General features: G+C 35.7%; 1 protein-coding gene across 1 annotated transcript; it reads left to right on the forward strand.

The window, feature by feature from the left end:
- Window positions 1-19,477: 19,477 nt before the first annotated feature.
- On the forward strand, window positions 19,478-20,497 carry LOC149266695 (mavicyanin-like). The gene is made up of 2 exons (XM_089397226.1): window positions 19,478-19,622; window positions 20,047-20,497. Exons 1-2 carry the CDS (start codon window positions 19,493-19,495, stop codon window positions 20,436-20,438), a joined length of 522 nt encoding a protein of 173 aa, XP_089253352.1. The 5' UTR covers window positions 19,478-19,492; the 3' UTR covers window positions 20,439-20,497.
- Window positions 20,498-22,678: the final 2,181 nt, after the last annotated feature.

The raw sequence follows: 22,678 nt of genomic DNA on the forward strand, positions 1-22,678 counted from the left end.
TAGTACACTTATGTTAGTTCAATTTTATTAATTTTGTAAATACTACACTTGGGTTAATTCAATGCATTAGTTTCCTAAATATGTTATATTTATAATGTATTTGAAAAAAAAACAATTTTGTAATTTCTCAAGGAGTCTTATTAGAGACGTAGTTTAACTATGTTACAATTTCACCTAAAAAATTAGGTGAAATTTCAGCCTGATTTTTAAAAAATCCAACACAAATTTTATTTAAATCAAACTAGTTCAATAAAAACAAGGCCTGCAAGCAGCGGTAGTCCCTGCCGATTGATAGGAGAATGAAGTTTGTTAAGAGATATATTCATGGTATCAGTATTTAAAAGATAGAGAGAAGGAAGATGCTAAAGCAACAATCACAGAAAATAAATCTCAGTGCAAATACTTGCAAAATTTTGTTCTAAGTTTATTCAAGTGTGATAAAAATCCTTAAATTTATTAGCTGACTAAACTCATACAAATGTTTATCCAAACTTCGCAAGAGATATATCAAAGTTTTCATAATTTAGCACGATCTATCTGTAGGCACTTGTTATATCCATATTGCGCTTAAGGCATAAAGCTCACGGCCAAGGTTACACCGCAAACACTTGAACAATATAATTTACTATAGATGCAACCATAGATACACTTGTTGCAACACTGCAAAAGTTAGGAAGACTAAGAGTAGAGGACGAGCAAGAAGATGATGAAAATGATGAGTAACATTTCAGATGGCCCACTGCAATATTCAATTTTTCGTTTACAAATTCGACTGAGTCAATCAGTGAATATGTTTGTACATCAGTTAAAGAAATTCCACTCATTTCATGATGTTTATCTTGGGTGGAAACAAAAATCTTCAAAATTAAATGAATATTTTAAAAAACACACATAGCTCACAGATTGGTTGATTGAAAAATTTAAGTTTTAGAACCACTTGTATCTTCTAAAGAACTATGCATGACAAATAAATTATCTTGCTTTTCATGCGGACCGTGATTGGGTAATGATATAAAATATTCAAGGGTATATTGGATGGTAAGATTCAATGATTATCTTGCTTTTCATGCGGACCGTGATTGTGTAATGATATAAAATATTCAAGGATATATTGGTTGGTAAGATTCAATGATGTTACGATAATGCAATGGTTTTAGAGCCTTTTTTCTGTTGAGTACTTTCAGTTCAATGCTATATTGGTTGGTAAGAGAAGATGGTATGATAATGCAATGATTTTAGAGCTTTCGCTCTGTTGAGTACCTTCAGTGTAGCTGCTAATAAAATAATATGAATATGTTACAAACACGTCCATAAAAAGAAGCATAAAAAGAAACATGGGGGCTTTGTGTTGCTGTTAGAGAAGGCATCACTTTGGTTCAGCTGGATCGAGGAAATTTAAATAGAGAAAATCAAAACTTTATTAGAAAATCAAAACTTTTAAATAATGTTTTGCATGGTAGGCCCATCAACTTATTTATTTATAGTATTCAACAAAACTAATTTTTGAATAATGTAATTCAAGTGGCCACTAAATGACACAATTTATTTATTTATGGTATTTAGCAAAACTAATTTTTGAATAATGTAGGCCCATCAACTTATTTATTTATAGTATTCAACAAAACTAATTTTTGAATAATGTAATTCAAGTGGCCACTAAATGACACAATTTATTTATTTATGGTATTTAGCAAAACTAATTTTTGAATAATGTAATTTAAGTGGCCACTAAATGACACATTTTTCTTAGCTAAATACTAATTTTTGAATAATGTAATTCAAGTGGCCATTAATACAATTAGATTACAAATTGGCTTTATTCTAAATGTCCTTACATTTGCTTCTGAAATAAATAAATAAAACAACATACGGGCTAGTCACAAGGCATTTGAGGTAGAAATTGTGTGCATGGTTCAGGGTACACTGACTCTGAGAATTTTCCCACAAATGAACAGATCCAGAATGGATCTTAGGTAACATTGAACTAAATGTTTGATAATGCTTAGGTAACATTGAACTAAATGTTTGATAATAAATTGGCATTTGAAGTTGAAATTGTGTCCAATCACAGTGCATATATCAAATCACAGTGCATATATCAAATGTTTAGTTATATCATATTCAAGAGCACTTAGGTTTGTTTTCATGTGTCTTCAGGCTGGCATAACATGGGGAGATATCCTCGTTTCCTGGATGGGGAGATATCCTCGTTTCCGTAAGTACCAGGAGGAAGACACTTTCATTTGGCACAGCATGTACCACAAGCTCTTAAACGTATGTTTAAGAGCTGTATGCTTCTTTCTGGTGCGATGGTTCTCTTAAACGTATGTTTAAGAGCTGTATGCTTCTTTCTGGTGCGATGGTTCTTTGCATCTTTCTCCGCAAGCTGCCTTACAATCTTAGTTGCCAATTCGGGAAACAATTAGTGATGCCCAGGATGAGCGTTGAATTCATAAGAAAAAACTAAAACAAGAAACAATAATAAACACTACAGATTTTCTTGGAATTCACGACATAGAGCTAAAACATCAATAGCTATAACATCAAGAAGAAACACTTAACTTAAGATGGTCCTGCGATTCACAACAAAAAGTTCCAGTAACAAACTCCTAAAATAACCCTTTGAGTTTGCAAGATAATGAAGAGACCAATAACAAGAAGAACCTAATAATGCCAAATCTGAAATAACAAATGCCTAAAATGGGTCTTCGGGTCTTCGACTTCACAAGAGAAAAATATTGAAAGCGACCAAAGCAACAACCGCTAATCTATATCAAAGATAAGGAATGGGTAAAATGAGTGTTGAATTTGAACAACCACCTTAGTAACAGAAGCAATAGAAACAACAAATGACGTAAAAGACTAGTTGTGAATCCACAGGGAAAACTTAAACCATCAAAAATATCGAATAATTTCCGGAATGAAGCTCGAATTGGTAAAAAACTGTTGAAGCAGCATTAACAGCGATGACAATAAATTGATGCCTAAGCTAAGTTTCGAATTCACGAGAAACAGTTAAAGCAGTTGGTTCAACAATTATATAAAATATAATATTTTTGCAGATTGGGGTTTGGATCTATGCCAAGGCTTCAAACGAAATAATCAACCTAATTCTGTACATGCAATCCTTGCCGCAAGCCCTGACATGCTTATATCCTCCGTGGCTTCTCAGTTTGCCATATTCAGATAGATCTCTAATTAGACCAACGAATTGGAATCATCCAAGCAACATTTCAATCCTAAGATCGCACACTGCGAACTTTGCCTAAACTCTCTAAAGGCTTTTTGGGTGAGCAGCACTTACAGAGATGTAATAAAACATAGCTCCCTTTGCAAAAGACACTTAGGAGTGCATGCAGAGATGTCGCATACAAAGTAGTAATAAATCACCACGTTTTACGGTGTGGGCCCACAAATTTACCATTTGTATAACTCTTTGGGCCCACTACCCTACAACTTGTCTGGCATGGCATGCGATAGTTCAAACTGTAATTTGTTATGTGCCCCTTAACACCAATTATGCGTTGCATTATTTAAAACAACGGTTCAACGATGTGCCAATGCTCATAAACCTTTGTTGTATTAATTAAGGCAACTCTTCAAACACGTGGCAAAACACTTTAACCACTTGCTGCTATGACGCAAAATGACTCAGAATCAACCCGAGAGAAGCTCATCGTTGAAACAAATGATAAGGAAAAATGACTCAAAATCAACAACCCGAGAGAAGCTCATCGTTGAAACAAATGATAAGGAAAAATGACTCAAAATCAACATCAAAGGGCAGAAAGAGCTTGATAGGGAAAAATGACTCAAAATCAACTCCGAATGGCAGAAACAGCTCATCCTTGAAACAAATGACGGGCCCTAGTATGAAATGCTGGTCCTCCATAGCTCAAGCTTAGGCACAGATCCTTTCTTAAAATTAGTAGTCCTTCAAGCTTGGAATATTCACTGCAAAGAAATTTTTAGTGTTTCTAAGATGCATGATTTTTTCTTGCACTGAATATAGAATCCAACGATGTAAAAACTGCAAGGGAAACTGCAAGGGAATGAAGGAATGAATTAAGTCATACTCATGGACTTTCCTAGATTTATTTAACTTCTAGAAACTTCAAAACCTTTGAATGATTCCTCATTAATGAAGTTTAAATAGTGAAGCTTGTAGTAAAAAAGCATAAGGCTATAGTGAAAAGCAAATTGTAAGAATTTTTGCTTTGAGATAAATAATATTGTTACCTAATTTATACTATGTTGGATGTATATTATGATTTTTGCATTTTAATTTATAGAAAAAATTAAATAGAAGCAAAATATTAATAAATCTCAGTTAAATTTGTAAATCTCTGTAAAATCTGTAAATTAACTACTACGTAAATCTATTTAAGTTTTTAAAAATCACACCATTGGTAAAACTTGTGGTAAAAAATATATGTTGTAATATGAAAAATTTACTCAATGAAGTTTTATGATTGGAAGCCTCCTCAGTTTAAACGCATAAAATACATAATATATAAAGAAATACAACAAATTCTCATTGAACATTCATGGTTTCTCTAAGTCTATGCCCGTCATGGAGGTGCCATTTTAGAATGACAATAAATGTTAATAAAATTGTATGTTTTAAGCCGTGAAGATGAAAGATGACCTTTTTACTTTCTAGGTAGTCGAACTCGTCAGATCTCAGGCCACCACTGCCATCGCGGTCTCCCACCATTTCTCGACATCTGTTTCCATGTGTCCACCGTCCTCTGTTTCCTTCCATCGCTCATCTCCCCCCTATTGTTTGTTTGTTGGTGGTATGTTACCTGCGACAGGAAGATGCTACGTTGGTCACATGCCTGCAAAGGAGTAGGTGGAAGTGAGGTAATGCAGGCACTATTCCACCCTACTTGCCTTTACAAATTCGCCTGCACTACACAATCATTTTCTTCCCTCCACTGCTATCAGCTTCCTTGTTTTGCATTAAGATCCCTCTCTCCAATCCTCTATTTTACTCCAATCCTATATTTTACTCTGGTATGCCATCGCCAATTCGTAATTCCACTCATCATTTTTAGAACATCAGTATTTTTGCTGACCGGGATCCCTGAAAACCCAACTCGCAGGATGTTGGACATGTACAAAGCTTACAACCAGCAAGGGGTGTGGATGTGGTAGGCCTGATGACTCTGAAAATAGGAAAAGAAAAATTCAGGCATGTTTTCAACCATTATTTTTTAGTCTAAATACCTACATAAAAAACCTGAGCGCATAAGGTTCATTGGTGGGAAGATGGTGATTCATTCGAAACCTGCAAGTGTTGTGGGTATGACTCAAGTGCCGAAACCTGCAAGTATTGCGGATAAAACTCAAGGCCGGATCAATAATCTCTTCAAGGTACATAAAATTTTCCTACTATTTTTTAACTGCAGTATACATGTAATAGAAAATCCAACAAATAACTTAGCCTGTAACTTAGAATCTATTGCATAACCTGGAATCTATTGCACTTCCTAGATATATTTGTTGTTTATATTGTCATATTCATTATATATCGCTCAAGGTTGCAGAAAGATTACCTGAAAGCGTACTTGAGATTTCCGGTACTTGAGATATTTATTTTACTGATTGTGTAGGGTACAAGTAATATATATCACTCAAGGTTGCAGAAAGCGTACCAGAGAAAGAGTTGCCTCAAAAATTCTTATGCCATGCTGTGGTGCTTCTTTTTGGTGCCATGCTTCTTTGCATCTTTCTCCGTAAGCTGCCTTACAATCTTAGTTGCCAATTCAGGAAACAATTAGTGATGCCCAGGATGAGCATTGAATTCATAAGAAAAGACTAAAACAATAAACAATAATAAACACTACAGATTTTCTTGGAATTCACGACATAGAGCTAAAACATCAATAGCTATAACATCAAGAAGAAACACTTAACTTAAGATGGTCCTGCGATTCACAACAAAAAGTTCCAGTAACAAACTCCTAAAATAACCCTTTGAGTTTGCAAGATAATGAAGAGACCAATAACAAGAAGAACCTAATAATGCCAAATCTGAAATAACAAATGCCTAAAATGGGTCTTCGGGTCTTCGACTTCACAAGAGAAAAATATTGAAAGCGACCAAAGCAACAACCGCTAATCTATATCAACGATAAGGAATGGGTAAAATGAGTGTTGAATTTGAACAACCACCTTAGTAACAGAAGCAATAGAAACAACAAATGACGTAAAAGACTAGTTGTGAATCCACAGGGAAAACTTAAACCATCAAAAACATCGAATAATTTCCGGAATGAAGCTCGAATCGGTAAAAAACTGTTAGAAGCAGCATTAGCAGCCTCTTCCCGAAATATATTCCAAATTTTTCATCAACGGAGGGATGCTTTCTTCTGATCAAATATGAATTGATTTGAGTTGCAGGGAAAAGAAACTCAGCACTTAACTACTCCTCTTCTGCTCCTCCTCGTCGGTTACGCGTCAGGGTCCTAAAATAAATACAGAGATAATGGCATTAGTGTTCGATACCAGATCTACATGATGCAGATAGCTGTTGGGTATTTTTCTTTAAATGGGAAAATACCAAAAACCAAATATTCAAACACACAGAGGCAATGCTCTGTTTTTACTTTGCTCCAGGATCTTTTATGCACAGAAGACTTAAAAAAAATTCACTGAGTAACATAGTATTTCACCACCATAAAAGATTTCTATTTATGAAAACAAAAACTGATACATCCTCTTTTACTGAGAGGGATTTTCGAAAAACAAATACTCTGCCTCTTTTACAAAATGATTTTTACACTGTTGTGTAAAATCATCATTCACTGCTGTGAAATCTCCATTCACATTTACTGGTGTAAAACACTTTTACATGCTGCTGTAAAAACAAAACTTACAGAATTACAAAAACTCGCTCCACCATTATCTTTATGCACTGTTGTGCAAAACCACACATGGTTTTTCCCTACACCAAAAATTACATCACCTGGTTCTGTCTTTTTACACACTGCTGTGTGGGTTACAATACATCGCACTGCTGTGCCTCACTCTTCAATTTCATTACATTGCACTGCTGTGCATTACCATACCTCTTCTACCTTACAATGCACACACTGGAAAACATTACATATATATTCATGGCAATAAAACAAAAGGACTTACATACGTTTTCACTTGCCATGCTTCCGTAAAAATAAAAAACAATAAAATTAAATGTTTTTATCAGCCTTTACTTGTGCCCATACTCCCGCTGAAACAAAATTAAAAACTTCACCAAAACTTACCAACCACAGTAAATTGCATTTACTGTTTTACTGACATTTACTGGCGGTAAAGGAACTTTTACTTCACGTCAAATTTATTAGCTGCTGACCTGTACTTTAACCATTGACTTTATTTGCATCGCATCGCAACTTTTCTCATGTCAAAGACCCCGACTCTATGACATTGCCGATAGCGATGTGCCGATGCGATATCGGCGATCGCTCATCGCACAATAACAAAATCACTTTGTAAGTCCTCCGCTGCGACTTCGCCGATGCGATATCGGCGATCGCTCGTCGGCAACATTTTATATCGCTGCCACTGCCTGCCTCCTATGCTTCAACCTGCCGATATGCCGACTTGCCGATATGCGATATCGGCGATCGCTCGTCGGAAGCACAAAAGCTTCTTTATGATTTCTTCACTTCGACTTTGCCGATGCGATATCGGCGATCGCAGTTGAAATTATATTTTCAACACTCCCCTTTAATTTCAACTGCTGGGCATTCAATCTTACCCAAGCACTTCCTCTCATGGAGGGATTCACCAACACTGCTGTTACAAAGACATCTTCCTCACATAGAGGGGTTCACCAATCTTCCTCGAATAGAGGGATTCACCAACTGCTTCTGCTGCAGTTCATAAACAAACAAAGTTGTCTTCCTCTTAATAGAGGGATTAACCTGAAACTGTGCTTAAGAGCACCTTCCTCATGACAGAGGGATCTACCAAACTATGCTAGAGAGCATATTCCTCTGAACAGAGGAATTCACCAATGTAACTGTGCTTAAGAGCACCTTCCTCATTACAGAGGGATTCACTAATGACAATGTGCTTAAAAGCACCTTCCTCTTCAATAGAGGGTTTCACCAAATGACTGCTTCAAATGCAGTTCCAAAACAAACAACCATTGCACTGCTGTGTGTGCAAACTCATTACGATGTTCTTTTATGCTGCTGCATATTCTCTGCTGCACTGTTGTGCCATCTTCTTTACTGTGTCTACCTCACACTGCTGTGTCTACACTTGCACTGCTTCTGCACTTTTCAAAGACAAAATACTCTGTCTTTCTTGGAACAATTACGCTGTCCCAATTTACAAATTTACACTGCTGTGTGTAAACATTTCTTACACTCACTGCTGTTGCATATACAGCATTTCAATTCAATGAACAACAAAATTCATTACATTTACCTTTACTGCTGTAAGGAAAATTTCTTTTGCATGTGCTGCTGTTCAAAACTTCTTGCTGCTGCATTTTTTTTTTATTTGCATTGCTGTGTGCTTCTCCTTCTTGCCATCATGCTGCTGTCCATAACTTATTGTTGCAATATTTTTCATATTCACTGCTGTCCATACCCATAACCATAAACTGTCATCCCTGGGTTTTATTTGCTGCTGCGTTGCCTCTGCAATTTGCACTGTCGCTGCCCTTTTGTTTCATCATACTGTTGTGCCCATACTCTTGGCACTTCATTCTCCAAAAAATAACACAGGCTGCTGCCTTTTCTCATGCACCCTTGCTTCACACAATCTTAGGCTTCATTTTTTTTATTTACACAATGCACTAGTGTGCAATTCCTTTGGCTTTCTGCTGCCACACACATTCTTATACATCCAGTGTGCATTAAAAATCTGCTGTCCCTGTTTTTCTTTATGCATTTCTTTGCATGCTGCATTGCATATGAAGAAAAACATTACATTTTTTTTTACTGTTGTGTGAGAAATTTCATTGCATTCTCAGCCACTGGGCATTTACGCTCTGCTGCGTTTTGCCTTCTCATTTTCTTCTCACTGCTTTGCATTTTCATTCCCAATACAAAACATTTCATCTGCCGTGCATTACACTCATTCTGCTATGAGTATGTTCTATCACATTACATAGAAGGAAACTACCTTCCATTGCTATGCATTTCAATGCATGTGCACCATAACAAAAATTCCATACTGCTGTCTTATGTTCTATCTTCCCACTGCTGTGAGGGTTTTCTTGCTTTGCATACTTTTCTTCTTGCGTTGCTGCTCTTTACATTTGAGCGCTGTCCCCTTTTCTTTTTTTTATGCATTTCTGTGCATATTGCATAAGCACAAAGCAAAAGCATTGCTGATTTCATCACTGCTGCATATTACCTTTCAGAGGGATTAACAAAGATTTCATTTGCAACTGTTGCGCTGCAATACATCCTCCATCAACAAATGACTGTTAGTACAGTTCAGCAAATAAAAATTACAAGCTCCCCTTTAATGTGTGCTTGTCTTCTTTTAGCAGACTCTTCTCAAAACAAATTTAGATCCACTGGGGAGTTCAAGGGGTTTTCAGATTGCCTTTCCTTCCTTCTCCATACTTGTGTAACTTTCTTCTTTTGCATGGGTCTAGTTTGCATAGGAGCCCATGTTAAGTTACAGTCTCGTGCCATATGCCCAATGTTATGACACTTGAAACATTCAACATTTTTCATGAATGACATTTCATGATTTCTTCTAAAATTGTTTCTTGGAGATTGTCGGGGACCACAACATCTATCTCCATGTAATGCTCTACAGTCTTTTGCCATATGACCAAAGTTTGAACAAGCATAACAATAACCAAAAAATGAACTTTGGTACCTGGGAGATGGAGGTTTCCTTGATGTACTTCTGAAGCCTTGCTGCCTTGAGATCCTTTGATGATCACCATTACCTCTTGCCTTTTTGACATCAGCTACATTTCTTCTTGGAGCTGGTTTTCTTCTTGGAACAAGATCTCTTTTATTGCAACCTTCATTTTTCTCCTTGCCTTTGCTGGAACTAGGAGCATCACCATCTCTCTCTGGCTTCTTCACATCTCCTTTGCTTAAAGCATCCTCATCCTTGTTTGAGGGTTCGCCTACATACCCAAGTCCTGATTTATCAAATGGAGATCTGTGATAGCTGAGCATGTCATCCAAAGCTTGAGAGCTCTTCATCATTTTGTTCATCCCTTCAACCTTCTTCCTGAGGAGGACAATCTCTTCTTCTAACTTTTCACATTCATTACTTTTCTTTGCTAGTTGTCCCTCAGTTTCTTCCTTGCTACGAGTAGCTTCAGCTGCTACTATTTTGAAGGGGATAATGTCAATCTTCATTTTGGAGACTTCTTCATCATTTGCTTGACTGCTCTTCATTTTCTTTTCAGCTCCTTGTGCCTGCTTCCTGGCTTCTTGTAGTTCGGACTTAAGGGAGGAGACCTCTACCTTGTACTGTCCAATCTCTTCTACAAGCTTATTCACTCTCTTGTGCCTTTGTTCAAGTTGACTTGTCAAGGCACCTGCCTGCTTCTTTGCTTCATTCAGCTGATTTGTCATGGATATGACTTCTTCATGATGTTTCTTCTTGCATTGGTCAAGCTCCTTCTTGAGCTTGGCTAGCTCTTCATCCCTTTCTTTTACTTGAAGCTTGATGAGGTCAAGCTTTTCATTCTCAGCTTCTATGATGGGTTCTTCTTGACTCATTGTCATGGTCAGTGCTCCCTTTGCATGAAGGTCATGCAGTCTGTCCCATATATCCTTTGCTGATGTATATTTTCCTAGATTCCTCTTCACAGAATCAGGGAGTCCATCCAAAATTAGTTTTACTGCTTGTGCATCATACTCCATGGATTCTTCATCCATCTTGCTGTCATCAATCACTGACTCCCAGACTTCAATCCCCTCAGACATTAGGAAAGCCCTCATCATTATTTCCCATACATCAAAGTTTCCATGAAACTTTGGTGTTTCAAATAGAATATATTCTAATGGATTGTCTTCTATTTTAGTAGAGGAGGGAGACATATTTTTAACAGGCCTGGAGGCTTTCTTCTTTGACCTTGCCATTCTTATCTGGGCTTCAAATACTTGACTGTGTTTTTTTAAAACAACTGACTGTCTTTAATAATAACTCAGAAACTTGGGAAATACCTGAATCCCTTTGGCTGAAACTTCACACTGCTGGAGAAGCTTTCTCTGCTGCAACCACAACTTCCTTCAGCTTCTTTGAGTCTTCAAAGAGCCTGGACTAGCTCTGATACCACTGTTGGGTATTTTTCTTTAAATGGGAAAATACCAAAAACCAAATATTCAAACACACAGAGGCAATGCTCTGTTTTTACTTTGCTCCAGGATCTTTTATGCACAGAAGACTTAAAAAAAATTCACTGAGTAACAGAGTATTTCACCACCATAAAAGATTTCTATTTATGAAAACAAAAACTGATACATCCTCTTTTACTGAGAGGGATTTTCGAAAAACAAATACTCTGCCTCTTTTACAAAATGATTTTTACACTGTTGTGTAAAATCATCATTCACTGCTGTGAAATCTCCATTCACATTTACTGGTGTAAAACACTTTTACATGCTGCTGTAAAAACAAAACTTACAGAATTACAAAAACTCGCTCCACCATTATCTTTATGCACTGCTGTGCAAAACCACACATGGTTTTTCCCTACACCAAAAATTACATCACCTGGTTCTGTCTTTTTACACACTGCTGTGTGGGTTACAATACATCGCACTGCTGTGCCTCACTCTTCAATTTCATTACATTGCACTGCTATGCATTACCATACCTCTTCTACCTTACAATGCACACACTGGAAAACATTACATATATATTCATGGCAATAAAACAAAAGGACTTACATACGTTTTCACTTGCCATGCTTCCGTAAAAATAAAAAACAATAAAATTAAATGTTTTTATCAGCCTTTACTTGTGCCCATACTCCCGCTGAAACAAAATTAAAAACTTCACCAAAACTTACCAACCACAGTAAATTGCATTTACTGTTTTACTGACATTTACTGGCGGTAAAGGAACTTTTACTTCACGTCAAATTTATTAGCTGCTGACCTGTACTTTAACCATTGACTTTATTTGCATCGCATCGCAACTTTTCTCATGTCAAAGACCCCGACTCTATGACATTGCCGATAGCGATGTGCCGATGCGATATCGGCGATCGCTCGTCGGCAACATTTTATATCGCTGCCACTGCCTGCCTCCTATGCTTCAACCTGCCGATATGCCGACTTGCCGATATGCGATATCGGCGATCGCTCGTCGGAAGCACAAAAGCTTCTTTATGATTTCTTCACTTCGACTTTGCCGATGCGATATCGGCGATCGCAGTTGAAATTATATTTTCAACACTCCCCTTTAATTTCAACTGCTGGGCATTCAATCTTACCCAAGCACTTCCTCTCATGGAGGGATTCACCAACACTGCTGTTACAAAGACATCTTCCTCACATAGAGGGGTTCACCAATCTTCCTTGAATAGAGGGATTCACCAACTGCTTCTGCTGCAGTTCATAAACAAACAAAGTTGTCTTCCTCTTAATAGAGGGATTAACCTGCAACTGTGCTTAAGAGCACCTTCCTCATGACAGAGGGATCTACCAAACTATGCTAGAGAGCATCTTCCTCTGAACAGAGGGATTCACCAATGTAACTGTGCTTAAGAGCACCTTCCTCATTACAGAGGGATTCACTAATGACAATGTGCTTAAAAGCACCTTCCTCTTCAATAGAGGGTTTCACCAAATGACTGCTTCAAATGCAGTTCCAAAACAAACAACCATTGCACTGCTGTGTGTGCAAACTCATTACGATGTTCTTTTATGCTGCTGCATATTCTCTGCTGCACTGTTGTGCCATCTTCTTTACTGTGTCTACCTCACACTGCTGTGTCTACACTTGCACTGCTTCTGCACTTTTCAAAGACAAAATACTCTGTCTTTCTTGGAACAATTACGCTGTCCCAATTTACAAATTTACACTGCTGTGTGTAAACATTTCTTACACTCACTGCTGTTGCATATACAGCATTTCAATTCAATGAACAACAAAATTCATTACATTTACCTTTACTGCTATAAGGAAAATTTCTTTTGCATGTGCTGCTGTTCAAAACTTCTTGCTGCTGCATTTTTTTTTTATTTGCATTGCTGTGTGCTTCTCCTTCTTGCCATCATGCTGCTGTCCATAACTTCTTGTTGCAATATTTTTCATATTCACTGCTGTCCATACCCATAACCATAAACTGTCATCCCTGGGTTTTATTTGCTGCTGCGTTGCCTCTGCAATTTGCACTGTCGCTGCCCTTTTGTTTCATCATACTGTTGTGCCCATACTCTTGGCACTTCATTCTCCAAAAAATAACACAGGCTGCTGCCTTTTCTCATGCACCCTTGCTTCACACAATCTTAGGCTTCATTTTTTTTATTTACACAATGCACTAGTGTGCAATTCCTTTGGCTTTCTGCTGCCACACACATTCTTATACATCCAGTGTGCATTAAAAATCTGCTGTCCCTGTTTTTCTTTATGCATTTCTTTGCATGCTGCATTGCATATGAAGAAAAACATTACATTTTTTTTACTGTTGTGTGAGAAATTTCATTGCATTCTCAGCCACTGGGCATTTACGCTCTGCTGCGTTTTGCCTTCTCATTTTCTTCTCACTGCTTTGCATTTTCATTCCCAATACAAAACATTTCATCTGCTGTGCATTACACTCATTCTGCTGTGAGTATGTTCTATCACATTACATAGAAGGAAACTACCTTCCATTGCTATGCATTTCAATGCATGTGCACCATAACAAAAATTCCATACTGCTGTCTTATGTTCTATCTTCCCACTGCTGTGAGGGTTTTCTTGCTTTGCATACTTTTCTTCTTGCGCTGCTGCTCTTTACATTTGAGCGCTGTCCCCTTTTCTTTTTTTTATGCATTTCTGTGCATATTGCATAAACACAAAGCAAAAGCATTGCTGATTTCATCACTGCTGCATATTACCTTTCAGAGGGATTAACAAAGATTTCATTTGCAACTGTTGCGCTGCAATACATCCTCCATCAACAAATGACTGTTAGTACAGTTCAGCAAATAAAAATTACAAGCTCCCCTTTAATGTGTGCTTGTCTTCTTTAGCAGACTCTTCTCAAAACAAATTTAGATCCACTGGGGAGTTCAAGGGGTTTTCAGATTGCCTTTCCTTCCTTCTCCATACTTGTGTAACTTTCTTCTTTTGCATGGGTCTAGTTTGCATAGGAGCCCATGTTAAGTTACAGTCTCGTGCCATATGCCCAATGTTATGACACTTGAAACATTCAACATTTTTCATGAATGACATTTCATGATTTCTTCTAAAATTGTTTCTTGGAGATTGTCGGGGACCACAACATCTATCTCCATGTAATGCTCTACAGTCTTTTGCCATATGACCAAAGTTTGAACAAGCATAACAATAACCAAAAAATGAACTTTGGTACCTGGGAGATGGAGGTTTCCTTGATGTACTTCTGAAGCCTTGCTGCCTTGAGATCCTTTGATGATCACCATTACCTCTTGCCTTTTTGACATCAGCTACATTTCTTCTTGGAGCTGGTTTTCTTCTTGGAACAAGATCTCTTTTATTGCAGCCTTCATTTTTCTCCTTGCCTTTGCTGGAACTAGGAGCATCACCATCTCTCTCTGGCTTCTTCACATCTCCTTTGCTTAAAGCATCCTCATCCTTGTTTGAGGGTTCGCCTACATACCCAAGTCCTGATTTATCAAATGGAGATCTGTGATAGCTGAGCATGTCATCCAAAGCTTGAGAGCTCTTCATCATTTTGTTCATCCCTTCAACCTTCTTCCTGAGGAGGACAATCTCTTCTTCTAACTTTTCACATTCATTACTTTTCTTTGCTAGTTGTCCCTCAGTTTCTTCCTTGCTACGAGTAGCTTCAGCTGCTACTATTTTGAAGGAGATAATGTCAATCTTCATTTTGGAGACTTCTTCATCATTTGCTTGACTGCTCTTCATTTTCTTTTCAGCTCCTTGTGCCTGCTTCCTGGCTTCTTGTAGTTCGGACTTAAGGGAGGAGACCTCTACCTTGTACTGTCCAATCTCTTCTACAAGCTTATTCACTCTCTTGTGCCTTTGTTCAAGTTGACTTGTCAAGGCACCTGCCTGCTTCTTTGCTTCATTCAGCTGATTTGTCATGGATATGACTTCTTCATGATGTTTCTTCTTGCATTGGTCAAGCTCCTTCTTGAGCTTGGCTAGCTCTTCATCCCTTTCTTTTACTTGAAGCTTGATGAGGTCAAGCTTTTCATTCTCAGCTTCTATGATGGGTTCTTCTTGACTCATTGTCATGGTCAGTGCTCCCTTTGCATGAAGGTCATGCAGTCTGTCCCATATATCCTTTGCTGATGTATATTTTCCTAGATTCCTCTTCACAGAATCAGGGAGTCCATCCAAAATTAGTTTTACTGCTTGTGCATCATACTCCATGGATTCTTCATCCATCTTGCTGTCATCAATCACTGACTCCCAGACTTCAATCCCCTCGGACATTAGGAAAGCCCTCATCATTATTTCCCATACATCAAAGTTTCCATGAAACTTTGGTGTTTCAAATAGAATATATTCTAATGGATTGTCTTCTATTTTAGTAGAGGAGGGAGACATATTTTTAACAGGCCTGGAGGCTTTCTTCTTTGACCTTGCCATTCTTATCTGGGCTTCAAATACTTGACTGTGTTTTTTTAAAACAACTGACTGTCTTTAATAATAACTCAGAAACTTGGGAAATACCCGAATCCCTTTGGCTGAAACTTCACACTGCTGGAGAAGCTTTCTCTGCTGCAACCACAACTTCCTTCAGCTTCTTTGAGTCTTCAAAGAGCCTGGACTAGCTTTGATACCACTGTTGGGTATTTTTCTTTAAATGGGAAAATACCAAAAACCAAATATTCAAACACACAGAGGCAATGCTCTGTTTTTACTTTGCTCCAGGATCTTTTATGCACAGAAGACTTAAAAAAAATTCACTGAGTAATAGAGTATTTCACCACCGTAAAAGATTTCTATTTATGAAAACAAAAACTGATACATCCTCTTTTACTGAGAGGGATTTTCGAAAAACAAATACTCTGCCTCTTTTACAAAATGATTTTTACACTGTTGTGTAAAATCATCATTCACTGCTGTGAAATCTCCATTCACATTTACTGGTGTAAAACACTTTTACATGCTGCTGTAAAAACAAAACTTACAGAATTACAAAAACTCGCTCCACCATTATCTTTATGCACTGCTGTGCAAAACCACACATGGTTTTTCCCTACACCAAAAATTACATCACCTGGTTCTGTCTTTTTACACACTGCTGTGTGGGTTACAATACATCGCACTGCTGTGCCTCACTCTTCAATTTCATTACATTGCACTGCTGTGCATTACCATACCTCTTCTACCTTACAATGCACACACAAGAAAACATTACATATATATTCATGGCAATAAAACAAAAGGACTTACATACGTTTTCACTTGCCATGCTTCCGTAAAAATAAAAAACAATAAAATTAAATGTTTTTATCAGCCTTTACTTGTGCCCATACTCCCGCTGAAACAAAATTAAAAACTTCACCAAAACTTACCAACCACAGTAAATTGCATTTACTGTTTTACTGACATTTACTGGCGGTAAAGGAACTTTTACTTCACGTCAAATTTATTAGCTGCTGACCTGTACTTTAACCATTGACTTTATTTGCATCGCATCGCAACTTTTCTCATGTCAAAGACCCCGACTCTATGACATTGCCGATAGCGATGTGCCGATGCGATATCGGCGATCGCTCATCGCACAATAACAAAATCACTTTGTAAGTCCTCCGCTGCGACTTCGCCGATGCGATATCGGCGATCGCTCGTCGGCAACATTTTATATCGCTGCCACTGCCTGCCTCCTATGCTTCAACCTGCCGATATGCCGACTTGCCGATATGCGATATCGGCGATCGCTCGTCGGAAGCACAAAAGCTTCTTTATGATTTCTTCACTTCGACTTTGCCGATGCGATATCGGCGATCGCAGTTGAAATTATATTTTCAACAATAGCCATGCAGCTAGCCATGTGGCATTACCTATATCGAAATAAATTTTGTTATAAATTTTTGCTTACTGTTTAAAAAAAATGGATATAAATTTTTTTTCCTGGATATTAGAAAACCTTGCCCGAACCCTACTTTCGATGAAATAAAATTACCCCAACCTTGTTGCATGGGGGCGCGTGAACTTTTCAATAACGGGTCGAATGTTTTATAGCCCAAAAACCTTCGTTAAAATTGAACTGAATGAAATTGCAAATATAAAACTTTGGTTAAATTTACCTAAGCCGACAAAAAATTGGGTCAAAAGATGAACTAATTGATGGTCAACGATCAAGCGATCGCATAAAACTTAGGGTAAAATATTTTGTCCTCGCTGAAATAACATCGGGGCACGTGAAGCGTGTAATAAGACTTCTAATTTGCAATTTTGGTTATAAATTTTTTACACTGATATTTGCAGAGATAAACTTTGGTTAAACTTTGATAGTGCACAAATTTTTTTGGTCAAAAGACCGGTTAATGTATGGTCAACAATGGATCGATGGCTATTAGTCCCAGGCAGGGACTAATAATAACACTAATTGTGATGGTGAATGAAAAACATAAATTTTATATTGTTACTTGTAATAGGGAGAAAATAACCCATAATCAACCGTTACTCTACTTCCCCTTTTTTAATAACCCATAATAAAAACAAATTTTCATTATAATGACTGAATTCATATGACGATTATATATATATATTAATATGATTGGTAAGAATTTTATTTAAGATAAAAATATATTTATAATAATAATAAATTGAATAATTTATTATTTTCTTTAATTTTGTTTTATTAAGTTTTTGATTTTTTATATTTTATTTTTTATTTTTTATTTCAATCATTTCTAATTATTTAAGTTTTGTTGTTATTTATTCATCTCTATTTTTATTCTTTCTAATTTTATTTTTTATTTATTAATGATATTTGGTAGTGGTGAATTAATTAATTATTTATTTTATTTTTATTTATTTATTTATTTATTGGTCTTTTAAAAATATCGTTTTAGTTATTTATTTATTTATTGTTATTTTGATTTTCTAATTTATTATTACTTTTTAACTTATCATTTTGATTTTCTTTGAATTTTCTGAAGCATCTCCACACTATATATTTTTATTGTTAGATCCAATTCTCATAATGAACCATAGTGGAGGGTGCCCTAAAATAATATGTCATATTTCCTAAAAAAATCCTTTTAAATATTATCAATCAAAGAAATTTAAATTTAGATATATTTAATGTTATTATCATTTTAGTGATTACTTTAAATTTAATTTTAATTTAAAACATATTTATTTTTTTAATTGAAATAAATTATGATTCTTATTTCGTACTACCCAATTTAAATAAATACATATAAAAAGTATTACTCAATAACTAAATATTATTTTCAAAATTATTTCATAACTAAATATTATTTTCAAAATTATATCAATCTCAACTTGAAAGCACAATAACATCACATAAATGATTCTCACTCTTAATCCCCCATTAAACTATGGACTTAAACTAATAAAACTAAAGGAGAACTGATGACTTCAACCACATTTTAAAATTTTCGGTAAGGAAACTTACCACTATCTTCATATTTGAAAGATTGATTTTATTTTAAATTTCGATCTCCATCCGACAACCTTAACTTCAGTTATATATGAATTTCGATATTTGACATAATCTATACAGAAGGACATTATTGCAGTAATAAATTCCACCACAAAACATGAGCCCGATGTTGACAAAAAAAAACAGCCAAACGTACACGGGATACTGAACGACCAAAAGAATAACCTTTCCGAACTAATCCAGTAATGGAGAATCATAGAACTGGCCCTAAGGGTCCTTCAAGCATAGAATATAGTGGTTGGCTTTAAAGCTTTATTAAATTATGGGAACGGTCAACTGAGTTCTGTGTATACCATCTGCATTATTTTATTCCTTGGACAGAAGAGCAGCAACCAGCTCCACATCAAATAATAACCTATCAAATAATTTATGAAAAAGGGAACATACAAAACCTTTTTATTTCACCCACCACCTGAATGCTTAGGTGTAACATAACATACCAAACGAACAAACCCACAATCGCTTATCATAAGACAAAAGAGAAAAGGACCAGTTTCCGATGTCAGATTAGTTAGGGTGAAATGCCTGCAATGTTTATATATACCTTTCTCCTATATATACCTTGGACCCTCGCTTCTCCATCCTCACAACTAGTTCAAAGCTCTCTTCTTGTTACAGGATTCTATTGCAGAAAAGGAAAACGACATGGACGTAGCAGCAATAGGTGTTCTTTCAATTGCCATGGCGATAGTGCTGGTTATTCCCTGTGCAGCGACACAGTATATGGTGGGAGACGGTACGGGATGGGACACCACCACTGATTTGAATTCTTGGGTGCAGGGCAAGTCATTCGCAGTGGGTGACGTGCTTAGTAAGTAAATCAGTAATTAGTTTATAAGCGCTTAGTAAGTAAATCAACAATTAGTTTATGAGTGATCTGCATAGTTATTCATATTGTTTAGAGATTTTTACTTTAAAAAAAAACTATTTTCTAATAGATTTAATCCGTCCAGAATAAATACTTCATATTATTGTTAAAAATTTCCACGAGAAAACTGCTATCTAATAGATTTGATCCCTCTAAAATAGATACTCCATTCATATCAAAGATTATCAGATTATAATGGATAATATATCCATCCAAAGAAATGGAATGTTCAAATGCATTAGGTTAAAATCTCCAACAACAATAATTAGGTTATTATAGATCATCTCCAACAACAATAATAATTAGGTTATTATAATTAATATTTGTGGCTTGCTTTTCACTTTTGTGAGGTGGTGATATTTCGCAGATTTCCAATATTCGTCGCTTCATAGCGTGTTGGCGGTAAGCAAATCAGACTACGACTCCTGTCAGACGGGCAACGCTCTGCAATCCTTCACCGATGGCAACACTCAGATCCCGCTATCGAATCCTGGCAACATGTACTTCATATGCGGAACGCCCGGGCACTGCGCCGGCGGTATGAAGATGGCCATTGACGTTCAGGCGGCCGCGCCCGGCAATGGTGGATCCCCAGGCAGTACCGTTAGCAGTCCGCCAGCCTCGGCCATCCCATCAACGCCCGCACCCGCTACTACTGTTTCTAATTCGCCCCAGCCCCGGTCAAATGGAGGCACCACAATTAATGTTGCGGTTTCCGGAGCTATTGTTATAATGGCTGGACTATCCTTAGTTATCTGACTCACCGAAAACCTAATCAATAGAGACAGAACGCATTAAGAAATAAAATTCCAAGTATGTGTACGCTTTTCACTCCAGAAAAGGAAAATGATCAGATCTGCTGCTCAAGCTCATTGCAGTGTCATTAGGCAAGCTAATATTTTGCCATTATTTGAATATTTCCATTTTTAATGAAGGGGCTTGGAAGGAATTACTGTTTTATGATTTAAAACTTATCATCTTTCAATGGCACAATAATGCTATTTTAAATCCTCCTTTTCCTGTGTTTTACTAATAAAATTGTTCGTATGTGTGTAATTTATGTGTTAAAGTTTATAAAAACGTATATATTCAAATCAATTTTAATTTAAAAAATATATTTTTAATTATTAAATACACTCAAATTATACTTATAATTCTTTAACAAACTAACCACTTAATCGAATTAAACTTATTATAAATCCTCAAAAATTTATCAAAAATATACAAATAAGTATTTATAAAACTCAAAATCTACCTACCAAACCGGTAATATTCAAACATAAGCACCAGGGAGTTCAGTCTTCAATATGAAGATTATTTAAGCAGATATTAATAAACATTATTTATTGACCCATATAACATAATGAATATAGGTATATAAGTATATGATAGGGTAAGAAAAAAGAAAAAGATATATATCTATATATATAGAGTGAGGATAATATTTATCTCGCTTTTCATTTAAACTTAAATTTCTCACATATTTAAAATATTTTCCAAACTTCCTTTTAAAAATAATCGAATAATAATATTTAAAAAAAATGTACGAGAAGATTTTCATATATATATAGATTTTCATACACAATATATCTCACCAAATGTGATGTTAATTTTATATCTTATTTAAAGTTAAGAGAGGTTCATTGCTTAATTGTGAAGTTAAGAGATTTTCATTGATTGATTGTCCGGAATAGTTTTATTTTCTATTTTTTTTGGAATGGTAAAATGTTAATGTTGTATTTGCTTATGAGGTGTAGATTAGTTGTTTTGTGATGGTTTATTTTTTTGTTTTATTTCAAGTTCAAATTTAAGGGGAAACTCAAATTTTATGGAAAAAAGTTGAGATGGGTCATTTTTGGAGAATCAAAGTATTTCAAGAGACATCCAAACTAGAGTGAGCTTTGTTCTTTTTTTATATTTCAAAACTTATGTTTTTTAATTCAAACCAACATCTAGTGAGTATATGATAGCTATTTATTATATTAATGAAACAAGGCAATAATATTATATCTTTGTTTAATTTAAATAATTATGCTTCTATTCTCAAAATCTAATCACAAATTTCAATTCCACCAAAGTACATCCCACATTTATCAAGAATGTGGAGTCTATAGTGTTACATTTGATTTTAAATTTATAAGAAAAATTTGGATTTTCATAATTTTGCCTTAACTCTCACATGAGAGACTACAGGCCTACCCTTCACAACCATTAAAATAATTTACACAAATAAAGTGTAGATTTATTTTTATTTGTATCTCTTTTTTCAATCCATATTTTGTTTTGTCAACATTATAGTTCTAATTTAAATTGTGATTGATGTTAATAACTACTTATTTGCAAAATTACACCTCCTCAAAAGTATTATCACCAAAATAAATCAAAGTATAAACTCATTACAGTTCTAATTTAAATTGTAATGGATGTTAATAACCACTTATTTGCAATGGTACACCTCCTCGAAAGTGTTTTCACCAAAAAAAAAATAAAGTATAAACTCTTTTAGTAGTAAGGGGTTTACTTTCAAAATCCATAGCATAATGTGCACATACATCTAATATCGCAAATATCAATATTTATTTATGCCAATACATCCATCCAAATAAAATGGTATCATGTGTTCGCTAAATGTTATAAACCAAATAACTTTGATAACATTTTTCGTATCCCTTTTCATTTCTACTCTTAGCATGTTGATCCGATGATTTTGACATTTGTATCTAATATCTTCTGAAATATCATTTATCATTGGTATTTTCAACTTGTTAGGCCCCGGAGTCACATTACGTTGTGCAAAGTGTAAAGAATGGGATCATCTAAATTTTGTCTTAATTTCATACTTCGTTAATGATATTTTATTTAAATCGGCACATAAAATCATCTATCATTGTTTCGGATATTGCTAATCATATTTCTATTATTTATAGGCTCAATGTTCTAGTTAATTCGTTCTTGGCCTAAAACTTTAATAAGCAAATGTTCGGATATTGCTAAGCATA

Source organism: Pinus tabuliformis, chromosome 6 (assembly GCF_031772625.1).
Source record: "Pinus tabuliformis cultivar Carrire ecotype Pingquan chromosome 6, CPIR1, whole genome shotgun sequence".
Taxonomy (NCBI): domain Eukaryota; kingdom Viridiplantae; phylum Streptophyta; class Pinopsida; order Pinales; family Pinaceae; genus Pinus; species Pinus tabuliformis.

What these genes read in the sequence shown, in the direction of transcription:
- LOC149266695 (XM_089397226.1), top strand. Translation starts at nt 19,493, where the DNA reads ATGGCGATAGTGCTGGTTATTCCCTGTGCAGCGACACAGTATATGGTG. An exon ending in CGCAGTGGGTGACGTGCTTA is followed by an intron (nt 19,623 to 20,046) that starts GTAAGTAAATCA and finishes GATATTTCGCAG; the next exon opens with ATTTCCAATATTCGTCGCTT.